This window comes from Microcaecilia unicolor, chromosome 6 (assembly GCF_901765095.1).
Source record: "Microcaecilia unicolor chromosome 6, aMicUni1.1, whole genome shotgun sequence".
Classification (NCBI taxonomy): domain Eukaryota; kingdom Metazoa; phylum Chordata; class Amphibia; order Gymnophiona; family Siphonopidae; genus Microcaecilia; species Microcaecilia unicolor.
The window spans coordinates 41,762,282-41,783,905 of record NC_044036.1 but is presented as its reverse complement, the minus strand read 5'-3'; the positions used below and the strand labels follow the sequence as shown (position 1 = coordinate 41,783,905).

The 21,624-nt window shown below is 42.2% G+C and overlaps 1 protein-coding gene across 1 annotated transcript in view; it reads right to left on the bottom strand.

The window, feature by feature from the left end:
• RAVER2 (ribonucleoprotein, PTB binding 2) overlaps positions 1–21,624 on the bottom strand; it is a 130,626-nt gene that overhangs the window by 7,589 nt on the left and 101,413 nt on the right. Inside the window, exons 9-12 of the mRNA XM_030205895.1 lie at positions 19,945–20,174; positions 14,759–14,870; positions 9,974–10,119; positions 63–146 (exon numbers count right to left, since the gene is read on the bottom strand). Coding sequence (XP_030061755.1) covers positions 63–146; positions 9,974–10,119; positions 14,759–14,870; positions 19,945–20,174 — 572 coding nt within the window. The remainder of the gene's footprint in view (positions 1–62; positions 147–9,973; positions 10,120–14,758; positions 14,871–19,944; positions 20,175–21,624) is intronic.

Genomic DNA, 21,624 nt, shown 5'->3' with positions numbered 1-21,624 from the left:
AGATGCTTAGTACATGGAATTTTTAGAACTATAAATGACCAATTTATCTTTCTGCTTTTTACCTCAGTTCCCCCATCTTCTTGTTTTCCAGCTTCAGTTGTATTGTATGCCTGACTGTAATATGCATACCACTGCTTGATTGCTTCCTAGAATTTGAAACACATGTTGAATACATGTTTTTATACAAGTTCTGCATTACTGCAAAAATCCAGTTTAGTTTTTATTATTTTTAGCTGCCTAGTTTGGTAACTAGTATAAAATATAAATCACAAACAAGTATGTGGCACAGCATAATGTATCTCCAGTCTAAATAAAGACACAAAAATCTGAATGTTTGGACTGAATTACCATGTTGTACATATCTACTGGTAAAATGCAGAATCCACAAATAAAACTCAACAGGTATGATACTTTTTCATTAAATGCCAAGCTAGAAAAACCTGAATCGTTTCAATTTCCTCTTGCTTAGTTTGGGTTTCCAGCTCGGTTGGAACTAGCTTCTGTTAAACTATACTACCATGAAACTTCATTCACAGCTACCTGGGATTCTCCCACCTACACCCCCTATTTTATATACACACCAACTCCCTCAGCCCAGTCACTGCAACACTCCTTATTCACAGGTCATTAGGAGGTAGGTTTTTTCAAAGTCAGCTATCTGGCTAAGAAATAATTTCACAAAGCAATAATCTTCTTATAGTGAGTACATACTTAATTTTTATAATTTTACTGATTTTCTTAAAATAGGGAGGAAAAGCCTTAAACTCCACCTTGGCAAAAAAAAAAAAGCCTATAGATTACAGGAGTTCTCTGTCATCACTGGCTAAAAACCCTTCCAAAAACTTTAAGCATAATCCAAAGTTTTCACTTAGCTTGAAAGATGTACAAACTCTTTCCCACAACTATTCCACTGCTGTAATCTACAGGCTTTTTTGCCAAGGTGAAGTCTGTTGAGACTTTTTCTCCCTATTTTTTAAGAAAATCAGTAAAATTATAAAAATTAAGTACATGTACTCACTATAAGAGGATTATTATTGAGTTGTTTTGTGATATATAAGTTATCCTCTTGTGTTCCCTATTTTTTGTAGTGGATTCTAAGAAATAACTTCAACAGCTAGATCAGCGGTTTTGGAATTTTCTCTCATCAGTATTTTCAAAGGGCAATTTTACAACTGGACTGCATAAGTACACTACTTGCTATTCTAATAACGCAGGTGAATTAGCCCATAACTGCAAGGGGGTGTACAAGTAGGCAGCACATGGGAGGAGCATGGGCATGTCTCCAGTTTATACAAGTAACTTATAGAATATTATGAGTTACACGCAAAACATAGAACACAGCCACACACATTTAGACCTGCCATTTACCTGGCATAAATGATCATATCTAACATTAGATGCGCCAATGCTCACTTATAATGGTATTATATAATGGCACCTTGGCACAAAGATGCTGTTAAAGAACTGGTGCTCAGCACGCGTCACTGGCATGACTACCTGACGACACTCAGTTATAGAACTGCCTCTGCCTCCTTAGTGTCGTCCTTCCTAGAGCAGATGAACAGCCTAGTGGTTAGTGCAGTGACCTGAGACCCAGGGGAACCAGGCTCGATTCCCACTGCAGCTCCTTGAGACTCAGGGCAAGTCACTTAACCCTCCACTGCCACTGGTACAAAATAAGTACCTGAATGTAGTATATAAACCACTTTGACTGTAACCACAGAAAAGCAGTATATCAAATCACATTCCCTTTCTCTTTCCCCTAATGACAAATTCAGTCACACTGTGATCATTACTGCTTAACAGCTCCACCACCACGTCTGCTTACACCAGTGACCCCATCTAAAGTAGTTTCCCTTCTGATTGGTTCCTGGAACAACCCACAATACAGTTGTCATTTATAATCCAGAAATATTACCTCCCTAGCATATCCCAAAGAAATATCCTATCAATATGGGGGTTAATTAAAAAAAAAAACTTGTCCAAATTTCTGATTATGAGGAGGTGCTGCCAATCAAAAAAAAAAACACTTAACTTTTAAAGATTATGATTAACTTTCATCAACAAAAGGAGCTGTGTGCTCTAGGAAGCAATTTCTCCAAATGGGTTATTTTTGCGCACACCATGACTATAATGAACCTCACTTCTAAGCCAGGGTATGTGGCATATGATCTCAGTCTCTCAAATTTACTGCTAAGGCTCGCCATAACATTTGCATTGTGCCAAAGAGAACTTCCTTCTGGGGTTCATAAAATGTAATATCCAGGTGCACTTGGAAGTTCTTTTTGATCAAGTGTTGCACTCAAAATGATGAGAAATATTTCTGCATCTTTCTGCCACATTCTCTTGATCTCTGACTGCAATTGTTAGTACTTGAAGGTCTCTCTCTCTCTCTGCGATTTACCAAGTAATCACTTGGAACCATCACCTCTATAATCAATGCTGTTCCAATATTTTTCTCTTTTAGCACTATATCTGGTTTTCTTGCACTCAGCTTTTTATCAGTTGGGATGGGGATATCCTAGGTTATCATAACCTCTTTGTTCCCCATAATTCTCTTAGGGTCATGACTCCAATACTTTTTCCAGTACACTGATGTTGTTAACGCTTACACAGTTTCCAATGAATGAGACACACCACCTTATTGTGCCTTTCTGTATAAATATTTCCCGCTATCAGCACTTCGCAGCCAGCCACAAGATAAGTTGACTGTTTCTAGCTCACCCTACAGATGTCTGCTTCACCAGTTTTTTCAATGCTTGCTGTAAAATCTCATCTTTAATTCGTTGTCCTGAGCTGCAACTATCAATCGATCATCCTTAGGTTTCAAGCCATCTCTTCTTCTGATTTTGATCCACAAATGGTTCCTGTACTAAAACCGTTTTCCCCACTGTATTTATGCTTGCCATTTGTTTTTTCCCTGCTGATCAAATTCCTCAAGTTTTTTCTCTTCCTTCACAAATTCTGTAGCTTCCTTTTCTTTTGGTACCAATTGATTTTCACCCATTCCTTCTACTCTTTTTATTTTTTATTTTTGATGACGGCAGAGAAAGACCTGCACAGTGGTTTCCCGCCGTTCTCCGGACCTCCGTCGGCAACTCCCGATCGTCGTTTTTCGTTGATGCTGATCCTGTCTGGAGGAGGTATTCCACCTCTCCGATGGCAATGGGACAGTTCAGTTCGTGGTCTTCAATGGGGTGATTCGGGATGCGGCCTCTAACGGAGCTCTGGTCTCAGCGTCCCTCATCTCCGTCCCTCATTCTTGGTGACTTTAACATACACGTTGACGATCCATCCGACTCTTCCACTTCTCAGTTCCTCACTCTTACATCCTCCTTCAATCTCCAGCTTAATTCCACCACCCTTACTCACCAAACTGGCCATTGTCTCGACCTCATTCTCTACACCACCTGTTCAACTTCCAATTTCTGCACCTCAGCTCTTCCTCTCTCAGACCATCACCTAATCACCCTCACACTTCGTCACCCTCCCCCCCCCATTCTCGCCCAACACTAACCACTACTTTCAGGAATCTCCAAGGCTGTTGACCCTCCCACCTTATCCTCTAATATCTCTAACCTCCTCCCTTCCATCATGTCCTCCGAGTCTGTAGACAAGGCCGTCTCTGCTTACAATACCACTCTCTCCTCTGCTCTGGATACCCTGGCACCATCCGTCTCCTGTCCCACAAAGCGTACTAATCCTCAGCCCTGGATGACCCCTTCCATCTGATACCTTCGCTCCTGCACTCGATCGGCTTGGAATAAATTTCCCGAGCCCATACGCCAAGCCCCCTCCCAGCCCCTCCCTCACCATCTTCAAATCCCTACTCAAAGCCCACCTCTTCACTGTAGCTTTCGGCACATAACCATTTACCTCTGCTCAGGAAACCTAGACTGCCCCATTTGATTGATTGATTGATTGATTGATTGACTGCATACTTGTCCATTAGATTGTAAGCTCCTTTGAGCAGGGACTGTCCTTCTTTGTTAAAATTGTACAGCGCTGCGTGACCCTATTAGCACTTTAGAAATGTTAAGTAGTAAGTGGTAGTAGTAGTATATGTGCTACTTTATGTGTATACCTGACCTTGATTTGTATCTGCCATTTTCAGGGCACAGACCGTAGAAGTCTGCCCAGCACTAGCCCCACCTCCCAACCGCCGCTAAGCTTCTGAGGATCCATTCCTTCTGAACAGGATTCCTTTGTTTATCCCATTACTGTTTTCCACCACCTCACGCAGGAGGGCATTCCAAGTATCCACCACTCTCTCCATGACAAAATACTTCCTGACATTTTTCTTGAGCCCCCCCCCCCCCCCCCCCCACTTTCAATCTCATTTCATGTCTTCTAGTTCTACCCCCTTCCCATCTACAGAAAAGGTTCGTTTGCGGATTAATACCTTTCAAATATTTGAATGTCTGTATCATATCACCCCTGTTTCTCCTTTCCTCCAGGGTATACATGTTCAGGCCAGCAAGTTTCTCCTCATACGTCTTGTAATGCAAATCCTATTCCATTTTTGTAGCTTTTCTTTGCACCGCTTCAACTCTTTTTGCATCCTTAGCAAGATACGGCCTCCAAAACTGAACAAAATACTCCAGGTGGGGCCTCACCAATGACTTATACAGGGGCATTAAAACCTCTTTTCTTCTGCTGGTCACACCTCTCTCTATACAGCCTAGCAACCTTCTAGCTACGGCCACCGCCTTGTCACACTGTTTCGTCGCCTTCAGATCCTCAGATACTATCACCCCAAGATCCCTCTCCCCCCATCTGTACATATCAGACTCCCACCGCCTAACACATATGTCTCCCGTGGATTTCTACTCCCTAAGTGCATCACTTTGCATTTCTTCGTATTGAATTTTAATTGCCAAACCTTAGATCATGCTACCTTCTGCAGATCCTTTTTCAAGTTTTCCACTCCCTCCGGGTTGTCCACTCTGTTACAAATCTTAGTACCATCCACAAAAAGGCAAACTTTACCTTCTAACCCTTCGACAATGTCACTCACAAATATTTTGAACAGAATCGGCCCCAGCACCAATCCCTGAGGCACTCCACTACTCACCTTTCCCTCATCCGAGCGAATTCCATTAACCACCACCCTCTGGCATCTGTCCGTCAACCAGTTCACCACGTCGGGTCCTATCTTCAGCCTCTCAAGTTTATTCAAGAGCCTCCTCTCGGGAACCGGGTCAAAAGCTTTGCTGAAATCTAAGTAGATTATGTCTATAGCACGTTCATGATTCAATTCTCCGGTCACCCAGTCAAAGAATTCAATGAGATTCGTTTGGCACAATTTACCTTTGGTAAAACCATGTTGTCTCAGATCTTGCAACTTATTGGCTTCCAGGAAATTCACTATCCTTTCCTTCAGCATCGCTTCCATTATTTTTCCAATAACTGAAGTGAGGCTTATCGCCCTGTAGTTTCCAGCTTCTTCCCTATCACCACTTTTGTGAAGAGGGACCACGTCCGCTGTTCTCCAATCCCACGGAACCTCTCCCGTCTCCAAGGATTTATTAAACAAATCTTTAAGAGGGCCCACGAGAACCTCTCTGAGCTCCCTCAATATCCTGGGGTGGATCCCGTCCGGTCCCACGGCTTTGTCCACCTTTAGATTTTCAAGTTGTTCATACAGACTGTCTTCCGTAAACGGTGCTATATCCACTCCATTCTCATATGTACTTTTCAGAACATATGTACTCATCAGAACACTTGTCCAAGTTTAATCATGGAACTGGATTCTGGAAGTTTTCTTTTATATTTCAACATCTTTTGTGCATTGGATCTGATGATGGTGTTAGGTAAGCCTAGAGGCCTATGATAGTAGCTCAATAGCTGTAACCTCTTTCAATGAGACCCATTCCTCCATCTCTAGTGGTATACACTGATTCTTATAGATGACCTCACAGGTACGGAGGAGTTTTCATGTTTGCACATCTAGTTTTCCAAGACCTTTAACAGGAAATGCCAGCTGATTAATAGCTACTACTACTAATCATTTCTATAGCACTACTAGATGTACGCAGCGCTGTACAAATTATATGCAGGTACTTTCTCTGTCCCTAAAGGGCTCACAATCAATGTTTTTGTACCTGGGGCAATGGAGGGTTAAGTGACTTGCCCAAGGTCACAAGGAGCTGCAGTGAGAGTTGAATCCAGGTCTCCAGGATCAAAGCCCGCTGCACTAACCATTAGGCTACTCCTCCACTACCTAGTATCTTGTTCTGTGATGTTAATGCACTCTTCAATATCAGTTTTAGACTCCTAAAATATTCTTTACTAATTTTTGTCTCTCTTGATTTCTGCTTGATAGTTTTTCCTTCCTCCACTATTAGATATTTATATGCAGCTTCCTATTCAAGTTCCTTTATCACAGTCATCAGTCAAACCAAAAATAGGATTCAAAAAGTAAATCTTTATATTTCTTTAAATCTTGGGATCTACTCACATAATATATAAGCCTATTTCCCAAGAGCTACAAGTTACTTTTATAAAAATATTATGCAAATGTGCTCAGAAAACCCATGTGACCAATAAGTGAATAAATTCTCATATCAAGGTCACAGTTATCATTGCACTTCCTCATAGTTTAAGAGCAATTCATAATAGTTCATAAGCGCATGCGCAGCGGCAGTCCAGTCCTGTCCCAGCTGTGTATCTAGTAAAAGGTTGGAATTCCTTCCTCCTGTGAAGCATTGTTATATAGTACACAGTATCCTGCATTCCCCTGAAATGGAGGTTATGTCACATGCTGCAATTCTCCAAATCTTCAATTTTGTCAAGTAGAAATTGATCAGTAGTTTTATACTCCTGTAGAGAAGAGTCCAAAGGGATGAAAGATTTCATATGCTCCTCCAAACGAGCTTCCATCTCAACCAGTCTATGGCCCAATTCAGATATCTCTCCACAGAGATTCACTGCCAATGTACTCAGCTCGGATCAAACCACTTTCAAATTGGTCTTAATTTCTTGGAGGAGTACCCGATATTCCGTAAGTGGACCTCCATCCACCGATGGATCTGGTGATAATTCCTTGGTAGGAGGTTGCATCACTAGTAGGGCTGGCTACCAGTCTCTTCTATCTTGACCTTCTCATAACTTGTAGTGCCAGCAGGATGGTAAGCAAAATCTTGCAAAATATGACGAGAGCGAAATACTTATATTTCCATGTTCTTCAAATGTTCCACTATAAGCTGCGTCACTGGTAGGGCTGGCTGACTGCCACTCTCCTCCATCTTGACCTTTTCAAAACTTGTAGCTCCGGCAGGATGGTAAGCAACATCTTGCAAAATATGACGAGGGGAAGCGCAAAATACTTATATTCCCGTGTTCTTCAAATGTTCCTCTATAGTGGTAATGCTCTCCCTATCTAATATAATAAAACGCACCGTGAACGTTCTGAAGACAACGTTCTGTGAAGCCGGAAGCTTGAAGCCGGAAGCCTAAGTTCTCAGGACAACGTTCTGTGAAGCCGGAAGCTTGAAGCCGGAAGTCTGAAGCCTTGAAGCCTGAAGCCTTGAAGCCATCTGACGTCACTCCCAGGCTGAGGCTGAAGGGTTCGGGGATTCGTGGTGTGAAGCCTCCCTTCAAGCCAGCCAGCCAGCCGTCTCTGCCCCGCCCTCGCGACAAAACAAACAAATCCGGAAGCGAAACGTCAGGGAAGGAGGCGGCGCTCCCGACGTCTAGCCTTCCCTTCGCTGTGTTCCGCCTTCAAAATAAGGCGGAACACAGCGAAGGGAAAGCTAGACGTCGGGAGCGCCGCCTCCTTCCCTGACGCTTCGCTGCACGAACCGCCACGGAGGTAAAGTTAAAAAGAATTTAAAAAAAAAAAAAAGGGAGGCATGGATGCGAGGCATGGATGCGAAGGAGGGGGCATGGATGCGAGGCATGGATGCGAAGGGGGGGCATGGATGCGAAGGGGTGGGGGGGCATGGATGCGAAGGGGTGGGGGGGCATGGATGCGAGGCATGGATGCGAAGGGGGGGGGGGAAGAAGAGGGCGGGCCAGGCTGGGACATGGGAGAGAGCGTAGCATGGATGCGAGGGGGGGGGGGGGGGGTCATGGAAGGGCGAGAGGGGACTTGCTGGAAAAGGATGAATGGAGGCGGCAGGGGACAGAGGAGCATGGATTACAGAGCAGGCCTCAGGCAGAGAGGGGAAATGCTGGATAGGGAAAAATGGAGGGGCCAGGTGACAGATGAGCATGGATGGGCATGGATTGGAAGGGCAGGACTCAGGGAGAGGGGAATTGCTGCATAGGGATGAATGGAGGGGACAGATGGGCATGGATGGATATGGATTACAGAGCAGGCCTCAGGCAGAGAGGGGAAATGCTGGATAGGGAAACATGGAGGGGCCAGGTGACAGAGGAGCATGGATGGGCATGGATTGGAAGGGCAGGACTCAGGGAGAGGGGAATTGCTGGATAGGGATGAATGGAGGGGACAGATGGGCATGGATGGATATGGATTACAGAGCAGGCCTCAGGCAGAGAGGGGAAATGCTGGATAGGGAAAAATGGAGGGGCCAGGTGACAGAGGAGCATGGATGGGCATGGATTGGAAGGGCAGGACTCAGGGAGAGGGGAATTGCTGGATAGGGATGAATGGAGGGGACAGATGGGCATGGATGGATATGGATTGCAGAGCAGGCCTCAGGCAGAGAGGGGAAATGCTGGATAGGGAAAAATGGAGGGGCCAGTTGACAGAGGAGCATGGATGGGCATGGATTGGAAGGGCAGGACTCAGGGAGAGGGGAATTGCTGCATAGGGATGAATGGAGGGGACAGATGGGCATGGATGGATATGGATTGCAGGGCAGGCCTCAGGCAGAGAGGGGAAATGCTGGATAGGGAAAAATGGAGGGGCCAGGTGACAGAGGAGCATGGATGGGCATGGATTGGAAGGGCAGGACTCAGGGAGAGGGGAATTGCTGCATAGGGATGAATGGAGGGGACAGATGGGCATGGATGGATATGGATTGCAGGGCAGGCCTCAAGCAGAGAGGGGAAATGCTGGATAGGGATGAATGGAGGGGGCAGGTGACAGACAAACATGGATGGCCATGGATTGGGAGGGCAGGGCTCAGGGACAGAGGGGAATTGCTGGAAAAGGATGAATGGAGGGGGCAGGGACAGATGGCCATGGATTGGGAGGGCACGGCTCACACTCTCTCTCTCATATACAATGTCTTTCTCACTCTCACACACTCTGTCTGACACTGTATCACATTCACTCTCTATGTGCCACACAGTCACTCACACACTCGCTTGGTCTCATACACTCACTCAAACAGAGAATCTGTGTCTCACACACACTCTCTCTCTCGCCCACACACACACACTCTCACTCACACTGTGTCTCACATACACACTTGCACACACTCTCATTCTCACACACACACTCTCTCACAAACACACTCACACCCAGACTCACGCTCTCTCTCACACAATCACACTTTCACTCCGACTCTCAAACAGTCACTCTCACATACACTCTCCCAAACATACACACTCCGAGGAAAACCTTGCTAGCGCCCGTTTCATTTGTGTCAGAAACGGGCCTTTTTTACTAGTATGTAATATTACCCAAATAAAGGGGATTTGCACTGAAATTTAATCAGGTTGTGCAGAACTAAAAGCTCAGCCAACTATCTTGGTCCACGCCATCCCTTCCTCCTACTTTTTTGTTTTCTGAACAACATTCAGATATGTAGTGCCGTGTTTTGTTTTTTAACCTGTGTTGGAAATATAGCTAGTATGGATGATTGAAATCAAGTGGCTGGCTATTGTTTTCACAGAATTTTTTCTCCACTTTTTGTTTTTGTACAATTTGATTGTTAATCCAGTGTCAGCGCTTCCTCATAATCAGAAATCTAGGCAAGATTTTGTATGATTTGGAAGTGAAAATATTATGCAGTGCACCGTAAAGAACTGCTAAACAAAATATTAAAGGGTATTGTACCTGTGTGTAGTCTCCATATTGCTGAAAACAGTTAAAATAGTTTTCCAGTGTAGGCTGCAATGAGGATTCCTGAGAGACTGCAGTGTCCATTGTGCTTCCTAAAATGCCAGTCTGCTGCTGAGCATAAGAAGCCTTAGGGGGTACGGCTGACAAAGTAAAGTTGAGGTATTTCATTTACATAAAAAAAAATACAAACATTACATCAAAATGTAGCCCAGTGCCAAATATTCATGCTTCTATTCATAAAATCTGAAGGTACTATTTTGGTAATTTAAATAACTTTTTTTTAAGATAAAGGATGGAGGAGCTGCTCAATGCTCAAAACATAAAATCATAGGGGTCCTTTTACTAAGGCACACTAATGGATTTAGCATACATTAAACGCCACACAGCCAATTGTAAACCTATATGCTGAATGGCATTTAACATGTGCTAATTCATTAGTGCGCCTTAATAAAAGGAACCCATAAGCTGCTCTGGAGCAAGACCCATATGATAGTAGTGTAGCAACAAGTATGTCGTATCAGAACCAGTTCTTAACTTATTGACTCTTCCTCTGCTATTCATTCCTGGATTGTTTTTAAAGACACTTCTGTTGGTGAACATTCCTCAGAACTTGAACACTGCATAAATTACCTTTATCATAATAACTTTAAAACAATCCAGAATGTAAGATCTTTGAAGTTAGACTAATGAAATCTTTTGACATCCACTAGACAGGGCAAGGATCTGGGTTTCCTATCACATTACAAACCAAATATTTTTACTGTCTTGCAATCTTCTGGTTACTCATCCACCTTTCTGTTTCGCCCCATCACCACCACCCCCTACCTTTCCCTTGAGAATGTCATCAGAATGCTTTTCATGTTTCACTCTTACCCTCTCATCCGTTTTGATCCCTGTGGTTTACTTATTTTGTAGTATAACAAGTGTGTGTGTGTGTGTGTGTGTCTATGTGTGTGTGTGTGTGATATATATATATATATATATAGATAGATAGATAGATAGATATAGATATAGATATATATAGATATAACCTTTTTCTTGTCATACTACTACAGCTCACAGAACTTGGCCTTGTGATTTCTACTGAGGTAGTGACCAGGTCTGATACTGCATAGTTTCTGAGATATAAAATGTTCAGGCTCTCCCAAACAACTGTTGCTGAGGAAGTAGGATGGGTCCACATTTTATTCAATCACAGGATACAAAATAAGTAAACCACAGGGATCAAAACGGATGAGAGGATAAGAGTGTTTTACTTCATTTTGTGGACTCGTACAACCCAAGAGATAATCAAAATACAAGAAAGGTCTCCCTTTAGAAAATACCAGGTATGGGCCCCAATATTTTACAGCAGCATCCAAATCAATCCATCTTTAGTTGCAGTTTTGGATTAATATTCATATAATTTTGTGTTATGTCCGACTGCCAACAACTTCTTACCTCTGTACCTGTATCTACTCTGGACTTCTAATTTATTGTGATTTTTGATTTTGTATTTAAATTACATTGAATGAATGTGAATGACTGCCTTTCATCTGGGATTCTTATGTACATTAGACCATTTAGCAGTAGTTGTCAAAATGACTCCAAATTTGCCCCACAGGGTTGATCCAGTCCTAGAAAATTCACCCCCAATGCACACATGGACTTGCTTTTCTTAGAGAATGCAACTAAGAAGTCGGAATTTCAAGGCCCTGCATAAGCCAGTTGGCAACATTTTAGCAGATAAATCTAGTGCCATTTTTTAAAACATCTATGGTGTTATGAGAGTAGACATAGGAGTAAGCTCCTTGGCTAAAGGCATATACGATAAAACCTAAAACAAACTGACCCTTTGGTTTTCAATGGATTGGCTAGCGATTTATATAAAGCTCCTGCTGACACTTCAGAATTTAAAAAAAAAAAAAAAAAAAAAAAACCTGTGAAATTAGATCTTACCTGCTAATTTTCTTTCCTTGAATCCCTCTCCAGACCAGACTAGATGAGTGGGTATATGCACACCTATCAGCATGTGGATGCTAAGAACTAATGAGCTATGACATCATCATATATGTATCCTGTGCAATCTCGTGCCAGCCAATATTGCTCAGTCTCCAGCAAGTAGTCTGGTAGGAGAAAAAAAGTTTAATTTTGTAAGGAGAAGTTGTTTCACATTTACTGTTAGCTCCTTTATTATCAAAGCTAGGACTGTTTAGTCAGTCCTCAGTCTCTGGGGTACTGCACCCAGGTGTCTTGAGACCCTTCCTGTTTATAGCCCTTTTAAAGTTTTGGTGGGGTTTATGTTTGTGCCTCTGTCCCCCACACTGCCTTTTGGGTGAAGCCCCTTGAGTGCCTTATTTTGGATGCTGTGCCCACAGACTTCTTGTGCAATTTTAATTTTTAAAAGTGCAACCTTTTATTTGCAGCAGCAGTAGGTTCTAACCCTGCTATATTTCTGTAGTGCTTAAGCTGTCTGTTTAAGGGGAGGAGGTATTTAATTTCAAAGGAGTTTGCAGACTTTTTAGCTTTGACAGCACAGTCTGATAATCCCCAATACTGCCAGTTCTGTGGTAGCCGTCGGGTGGTTAATTCTAGCATGGGCTTATTGCCGTTTTTGTGAAGACGAAGCTAATGAAGCCAGAACTTTGTTGTTACATTTGTACCCCGCTCTTTCCCACTCATGGCAGGCTCAATGCGGCTTACATGGGGCAATGGAGGGTTAAGTGACTTGCCCAGAGTCACAAGGAGCTGCCTGTGCCTGAAGTGGGAATCGAACTCAGTTCCCCAGGACCAAAGTCCACCACCCTAACCACTAGGCCACTCCTCCACTTCTACATCTAATTCTGCAATTGAGATGTGTAGGGCTCCACAAGCGGATTCAGCGCTGGCAAAAAAGCAGACTTCTGACACAACAGAAGACCCACCATTAGGGGAACCACTACCACTTTGTCTCATTTGGTCCCTGAAGATTCTGATGCACCTCTGGTATTACTTCCTATACAAGGCCTAGAGTTCAGCAACGCTGGCGATTCTATCAGGTAGTCTGTACCATTTTCTCCTAAGTTTGTCCTCCTTATGCATCAGGTGTTCTGTTAGAGAGAGGTTACTACAGAAGTCAATCTCTTGCAGGTGCTGCCAATTATTCTGGAAATGCTAAATTTTCTGCAAAATGTCCCCCAGTTTCTTGAAAGGAAGAAGACTATATTCCTTTTACAGAATGTCAGGGAACAGATAAGGATGTAGACAGATCTCAGGAGGATTCTGAGGATGATTTTTCAATGGAAGAAGTTCCTCCAGGTAAGGATGAATCTGTTGTTCAGATATTTCCTAGGAATGGCTGTCCAGTTTAATTTCTTTCTTTTTTTTTTCTCCTCCTACCAGACTGACTGGGCAGCACAGGATACACTTTCTATCACCTGCTAGAGACTGAGAAATACTGGCTGGCATGTGATTGCACAGGATACTCATACTCATGTGATGATGTCACAGTTCATTAGTTCTCAGTCTCCACCTGCCCACTTATCTGGATTGTTCTGGAGGGATAAGGAATAACCATTAAGCACAGCATCCCATATGCAAAGCTATAATAATCTTGTGGCCAATGTTACCAAAAGCTTTAACCTAACCAGGAAGAACAGCAACTTCAGCAGCACTTGAAGAAAAACCTTATTACAATAAGGGAGTTGAATCACCAGGGCTGGGTTTGTTTCACACAAAATCATACTTCAGTGGCCTCTTCAGAAGTATCCAATCTGCAAGAATGAGAGGGAAATGCAGCTCTTCTGATCACCTCAGTTAATTAAACCAGAACTATGTAAAAAAAAAAAAAAAACCTGCTGGTGGCTCAACTCCCTTACTGTAGTACATCTCCTTGTCCAACTCTAAGGCTGAATCCTGCTGCGAAAAAAAAAAAAAAAAAACACAGTTACACTGCTGTCTCCACCCCACTGCCCTGACATAAGTCATGCTCCACATGCAAAACAAAGTGCTTAACAGAAATATATGCTTGCAAAGAGTCAATCCCACGATGACCACCAACAGGTTTGCAAGGGCATTCACCAAAATACTAATTATAAATAATTCTAATAAAGTATAATTAGTGAAGGGGTACACAGGGAGTTCAGTATGGGCTGCTGCCACAGCCGAGCAGATTTTAGTGAGTCTAGCCGCAAAGCGGCTCACTAACACGCTTCAGTTTTTCTGAATTGTTGCTGAGTTGTTTCCTCAAGTTTCCACGTCCGCGTCCTACAGAAATTTCCGTTTCAAAAAATCTTCGTCAGGGAAATACTGATCAAATTTCAGAGTCAGATAAGTTTCCCTTGTCTTCATTTTTCCAGTGCATATAATTCTCTAATGAACGTGGTCATAGTGACTTTAGTTATTTAGTAAATTAGGTTTCCTTGAGTTTCACCAGCAGGTTTCATTTTTATTTTTGCTTGGGCATACAGGAATGTAGCTTTATTAATTTGCACATTAGCCTTTTAAAGGTGTATTCACAAAAGAAATTGGGGTAACATGCAAAGAGAGTAAAATATGGAGCGTGTTAGTGAGCTACTTTGCGGCTAGACTCACTAAAATCAGCTCGGCTGTAGGAACAGCCCATACTGAACTCCCTGTGTACCACTTCACTAATTATACTTTATTAGAATTATTTATAATTAGTATTTTGGTGTATGCCCTTGCAAACCTGTTGGTGGTCATCGTGGGACTGACTTTCTGCAAGCAGGTTTTGATATTGTCTCTCCTGTCGGATTTGTTTTTTTGCATTGATAACAGAAATATATGCCATCTACTGCTTACCTGGAAGACAAACAGCAGGAAGTACACTGGCCAGGTTCAAGTATGGATTGGTACTAAGCCGAATATCTCTGGGTGGTTCTCCCAAAAGTGATTTCTGGTTATTAAGTACAGCCTGCACAAAATAATCAAAGTTACCAGTCCCTTTTTTGCTACTATTAAAATAGTCACTCTATAACAATCAGCAGCATTTGTATTTCTCTCCAAGAACAAACTGGCAAAGAACAAATGCAGGAACGATAGCAGAATACTTAAACAGAGTTTCTTAGTTTACTTTCACTTCAAAACAGATTTTTTCCGTTTGCTCCGCCGTCCTTTAAAACTATCTTATGGCTCACCATGCTGGGGCTACCTTTGATGCTACTTCCTATCTTCATCTCTACACTTTTAAATTCCAGACTTATCAGCTGTGAACCTTCAATATAACCATGTTACTTACCTGTAGAAGGTATTCCCTATGGACATTAGGAAATAAGTCCTCACAGCATGAGTGACACCACTGATACAGCTCATGCAGGATGCTTCTCAAGCTTAGAATATACTTGAAGCTTTTGAGTCACTCCATCAAGCAGGCACACCACTTCCCATCTGCCACTGTCTATATGCTTGGCTTGACTAGAATACAACTCGGTGGTGGGCAGGCATGCAAGGACTTGTATTCTGTTCTCCACAGAGAGTAAATAACTTGGGTTTTTTTTAAGAACATGCAGGAAAACAAGTCTGCACAGAATGGAACTGCCTAGCTACAAGCTGCCTTCAACAGGAAAAAAAGGGGGGGAGGAAGCAACATATATTTAGTGGCAAGTAGCCTTTTGAATATTCTTTTATTTTTTTGTGGGGGGGGGGGGGGAGGGGGAGGCAGCCTGGAACAGAAAAGAAATGGGCTTAGGGAGTATGGCACTGGATTCTAATACCCAAAGACATTCCCGATGACTGAATGGCCAAAACTAATGCCGCGTCAGGAATCCCTTTCCAAAAAGAGTAGTGGGCTGTGAACAGAGAAACAGATGTCTGTGTTGCAGCCTTGCAAATTTCCTCCATGCAGACTGATCTTAAGTGGCCTACGGATGCCACCATTACTTTGACATTTAAGGAAATGCAGCCTGCTAGTCAATTAAACAGTGTGCATTTGATAACAGCCCCTAATCTATTTGGGTCTTACCTCACTTTATTTAAGGATACACCTCACCAAACAGCTTGAGGCACATTACAATTCAAAATATCAGGCTAAACGAAGATAAACATAAAACAAATAATAAGGTAAATCAAACCTTATATCAGCTTTTTTAATAAAGAAAATAATTTTAAAAATTTGTGTTAAAAAAAAAATAACAACTTTAACTAATAAATCAATGTAACCTATCAAAACCAAAATACCTGGAGACTTCCGGTGGTGTTAGCGCTGAACATGACAGCATGAGGCACAAGCTCCTGAATAAAAATTGAGCGATACCCTTGATCATTTCAGTGGATTGAGTAGTAGAGGTTATCCTGCTTTTTGCCTGCTCGCTGGAGAACAGTGTCGGAGTTATAGTGTGCAAAAAGAAATCAGAATCAGCTAAGGTCCCAAATCGTGTAGGAGATGTACCAATGGCAAGGGGCGCACATGGAGGACCATGGCACAAACCAACAAATCGGATGAAAATGCATCTGAAGATGAGGGTTTCAGTCAGAGCCCAGCAAGATTTGGACTCAGCTTCTCTAACCAAAGAGAATATGAAGAAGTGGATGTCAGAGTTAAAATCCAAATTCCATGCTGCAAGATGAAGTTAAGGACATTAGAGCAGATATTGCTGATTTGGGAGGCCACGTGGAGAAGTGGAGCACCAAGTGGGTGAGCAGGAGGAAGGCCTTGACCTGTTACAGAAACAGCACCAGGATCTACAGCAGGAAACGCAAGATTTGATAGCACAGGTAGAAGCTCTGGAAAATAAAGCCCGAAGAAATTATGTCAGGATTAGAGGGGTCCCAGAGACTGAGGCTTTTACAGTTGCCGCACGGATAGTGCCAATGTTTATACAACGAATTGACTGGTGTTGGATTTTCAAAAGGCGTTTGACAACGTACCTCATGAAAGACTCCAGAAGAAATTGGAGAGTCATGGGATAGGAGGTAGTATCCTATTCTGGATTAAAAACTGGTTAAAGGATAGAAAACAAAGAGAGGGTTAAATGGTCAGTATTCTCAATGGAGAAGGGTAGATAGTGGGGTTCCCCAGGGGTCTGTACTGGGAACGCTGCATTTTAACATATTTATAAATGATCTAGAGATGGGAGTAATTAGTGAGGTAATTAAATTTGCTGATGACACTAAGTTATTCAAAGTTGTTAAATCGCAAGAGGATTGTGAAAAATTACATGAGGACCTTACGAGACTGGACGTCTAAATGGCAGATGACATTTAATGTGAGCAAGTGCAAAGTTATGCATGTGGTAAAGAGGAACCCAAACTATAGCTACGTAATACAAGATTCCACGTTAGGAGTCGCCGACCAAGAAAGGGATCTTGGCGTCATTGCTGATAAGTTGAAATGTTCTGTTCAGTGTGCTGCGGCAGCTAAGAAAGCAAATAGAATGTTAGGTATTATTAGGAAACGAATGGAAAACAAAAGTGAAGACATTATAACGCCTTTGTATCGGTCAATGGAGCGACCACATCTCCAATACTGGCATTCAATTCTGGTCACCGCATCTCAAAAAAAAAAAAAAAATATATATATATATATATATATATATATATAGTGGAATTTGAAAAGGTACAGAGAAGGGCGACAAAAATGATAAAGGGGATGGGACGACTTCCCTATGAGGAAAGGCTAAAGCGGCCAGGGCTCTTCAGCTTGAAGAAAAGGCAGCTGAGGGGAGATATGATAGAGGTCTATAAAATAATGAGTGGAGTGGAACGGGTAGACTAGAATCATTTGCTTACTCTTTCCAAAAATACTAGGACTAGGGGACATACAATGAAGCTACAAAGTAGTAAATTTAATATGAAACGGAGAAAATTTTTCTTAACGTGTAATTAAACTCTGGAATTCATTGCCAGAGAATATGGCAAAGGTGGTTAGCTTAGCGGGATTTTAAAAAGATCTGAACAGCTTCCTAAATGAAAAGTCCATAGGCCATTATTAAATTGACTTGAGGAAAATCCACTGCTTATTTCTGGGATAAGCAGCATAAAATGTACTGAACTTTATCGGGATCTTGCTAGGTACGTGTGACCTGGATTGGCCACGGTTGGAAACAGGATGCTGGGTTTGATGGACCTTTGGTCTGTCCCAGTGTGGCAATACATATGCACTTATGTAGAAGCCCGGGAGCACACCCACCCTTTGAAAATGGACAGAGCACATAGGGCTTTGGGACCTAAAAGAGGTGAGGTTCCAAGAGACATTGTGGCATGTATACATAATTTTTAGGAAAAGAAATTTTGCTAAGGAAAGCTAGGGACCCCAGTGATTTCATTTGGGACAATCATAAGATCGAAATCTTTGATGATGTATTGAGCATCACCCTGCAAAAGAGGAGGGACTTTAAGGAGGCTTTGGAAGTGTTATACAAGGAAAATATTAAATATCATTAGTTATTTCCCTTCGTGATATTGGTGACCATTAGAGGAGCCCCTAAGGAGGTAACAGCAGTAACGGAATTATGGCAGCTGCTTCAGAAAGAGGGTCTCACTGCTTCTGATAGCAGGGCTCCAAAGACGTCAGCATCTCAGAGACTGACCCGCTTTTGTTAGCAAAAACTGGGGACTGTGAGATCTTCATCACGGCTTGTGATGGCAGAAGGCGAGAAAGGAGGCTCCGAAGATCTTTCGGCCATTCCCTAAGTGTTGACATAAGAGCGAGAGCAAGAGCAACTATGCTTAGATGGACCTTTTCTGTTTCATCTATCAATCAAGGAGGGGTTAATGTCATGGTTGGGCTGCTCTTATTTGGACTGTTTGGATTGGACGGGTGGAGGTGGCATAGTGTGTGTGTGGCTATTCATGAGGCGGGGTGGATATGAAAATTATTTGCAAATCTTTGTTTTGCTAATGTTCCTACAGATTGCATAAGTGAATAAGATAGGAGTAAATTTTTGTATTGACTTTCACTGGTGGGGCATGGATGGAATGGATAGGAAGCAAAGGGTTTTTCAAAGAATTTGCAGAGTGTGTGTATCAATGGGTTGAGGAGTGCATGCTGATCAGGGTATAAAGAGAGGAGGAGGGGTAGCTGTGTCTCACTGTAGTGCATGGGAAGTTATGCAATTTGCAGCTCAGTAGGAGGAAAGGGGGGAGGGGAGTTGGGGGTAAGAGTTGCACAGAGATATATAGCGGGACCAATGGGGCAGTGTGATTATGAAAAAATACTAGGTTTTACTTTTTTACGGGAATGGTCTCCGATTAGTATTAGGCAGGGGTCAAGTGAGCAATTATATGGCACTATTATCTTGAAAAATGGTGACACCTGACCCCTAGTGGTACATCAGTGCATACCACTAGGGGTCAGCCTACCAATAAGAAAGTGTTTACTGAACAGGGATTGGCTCATGTACTACCAGGAAAAGAGAAAAAAGAAAAAGAAAAATGCTCAATATAGAACATGGCAAAACGCACAGTTTTTTTATTTTGGTGTACCTTTTTCTTTTCTTTTTTACTGCCAACAGCACTTTTTTTGGTGTGTGCATTAGGTAACACTCTGCTTATTACATCTACTCCAGAACAGACAAAAAGACTTGATAAATCAGGTCCTTTCCCTTGGTATTTCAGCCCCATAGCCTTCTGTCCTGAACTATGTAACAACCTGAACTTATGTGGCATCTATTCTCTATTAAATTTTGTAAAAAGCCACCAAATAAAACTAGTATTTAATTATATCGAAATTATGACGAGTCAATAATCCACTGCAAGAGAAATTCTGGACTACAACTGATTCCCACTGGAGGCATAAATACTACTGTTTTACAGTACTACTAGATAAAGATATTTTTATAATTGCTTTAGAAAAGAACAGAAACCGTATAATTCTTTATGTATTGAACAGTCTATCTGTTGCATAATATCAAAACCAATTACTCCAGAACTGTGTGTGTGTGTGTGTATATATATATATATATATATATATATATAAAAAGTAAATATTCATTACAAATGGAAGTTACTTATTTCCAGATGAAAGCAGAATATCTCCAGTCTTTCCTTACCCCTGAACTCAAGCTTTTGGGCGGACTTGGAGGCTGGGGATACCCAGCTGGCAAGGCTCCAGCAGGGAAATCTGAGAAACTCTGGAAGTAAGTCTGTGAGCCTGGAACAGTTTCTTCTGCTGCTGTAGTTGATGGCTTATTCTGTGGCAGTGCTGACACAGGCTGGCTGGGAAAAAAGGACATCATATCCATTCCTGCTGCTGCCTTTGGGGCAGACATCAGACCAGTTGCTGTAGTTCAGAAAAGGAGAAATTCTTCTGTTAAACAATATTTAGTCAAATTATTTCATACTCTTACAAGCAGGTATAAAATTACCTCAGGTACAAGCTGTTATTATTAGGGTTATATCTGAAAAAGATCTGTCTCAGAAACAGTGCAGCATTTGCTGATGGTTTAAGAAGTTCTTTCTAGGAATTTTTGCATATGTGGATATTGTATTTGAAACAGTTCACCAGCAACCCTGTGATTCCTCACTTCCTGGGAACTGTCATTTTGGTAAAAATCATCTCAAGTAAAAAAAAAGTTCTACAACTTTAATATGTAGAAATAAAAGGTCAAACAATTTAACAGACCTGCAATTATGAGACTGATATACTAAGCTGTGATGTCAGTTAAAAAAAAAGTGGGCTTCAAACGGAAACATTTACAAATGCAGAAAACCATAAAGACTTCAATGTTTTGGAGCAATTTTCCACACAAAGTCCAATTTTGCAAAATTACTTTGCAAAAAGTGCCCTTTGATATGGTAAACATTTGCACCTAATCCACTGCACACCAAGTTTATCCCTATCAATTGGCCGATGTAAGGCAAAAAAACATTTGCAAAAACAGGCATTCAATAAAGGCTTTGTGGGCTTTGGTTTGAATAGATTTTAAATTGGTTGAACACTAGAGAAAACTCCAGAGCAGTTAGCAGAGCTCAGAAAGAAAATTAACCTACAGGAACACTTGGAGTTATAATTCCTGGGAGTCCTGAACTGACAGGAAGTAAAAGCGGAGTTGCTTACCTGTAACAGACCTTCTCCGTGGACAAATGATCTTTCAGCCACACAAATGGGTGACAACATGGCAGCGCAGTTGACCCAGTAGTTCCAAGCTCAGAAAACTCTCAGGGAGCTGTCTGCCAATGTGCAGGTATTCCTGCCACAATGTTGGCATCTCAGTCTTTAGCCAGTTAGTTCAGAACCAGCTTCAACTCCGGGAGGGAGGGTGGGTTTGTGTGGCTGGAAGATCGTTTGTCCAGCCACACAAATGGATACTCCCAAGTTAAAGGTAACAGACATAGGAACTGTCAAGATATTTTTAAAATCAAATACAAAAATAGTATAGAAGAAATATGTCTGTTACATGCTCTCCTTGGAGTTGGAGGCGAGTTGAAGCTTCATAGCTTTCAGGTCAGGACTGCCCGTCATGTATCCAGAGATGACTCCACATCTATACAATAGTGTTTAGTAAAGGTATTGGGAATCGTCTACAGAGCTGCCTTACAAATATCCTGTGGTGTGGCCTGTTGTAAGTGGGCTTTTGTTGTTGCCACTGCCCGGAGCCCATGAGCTGTGATACGTAGAATTGGGGTGACTGCTGAGAAGCTGATGATTCATAGTAAAAATGAATGCAATCTGCAATCCAATCAGAAACAGTACGTTTCGTGACCGGCTTTGGAGAGGAGAGAGATTTGTA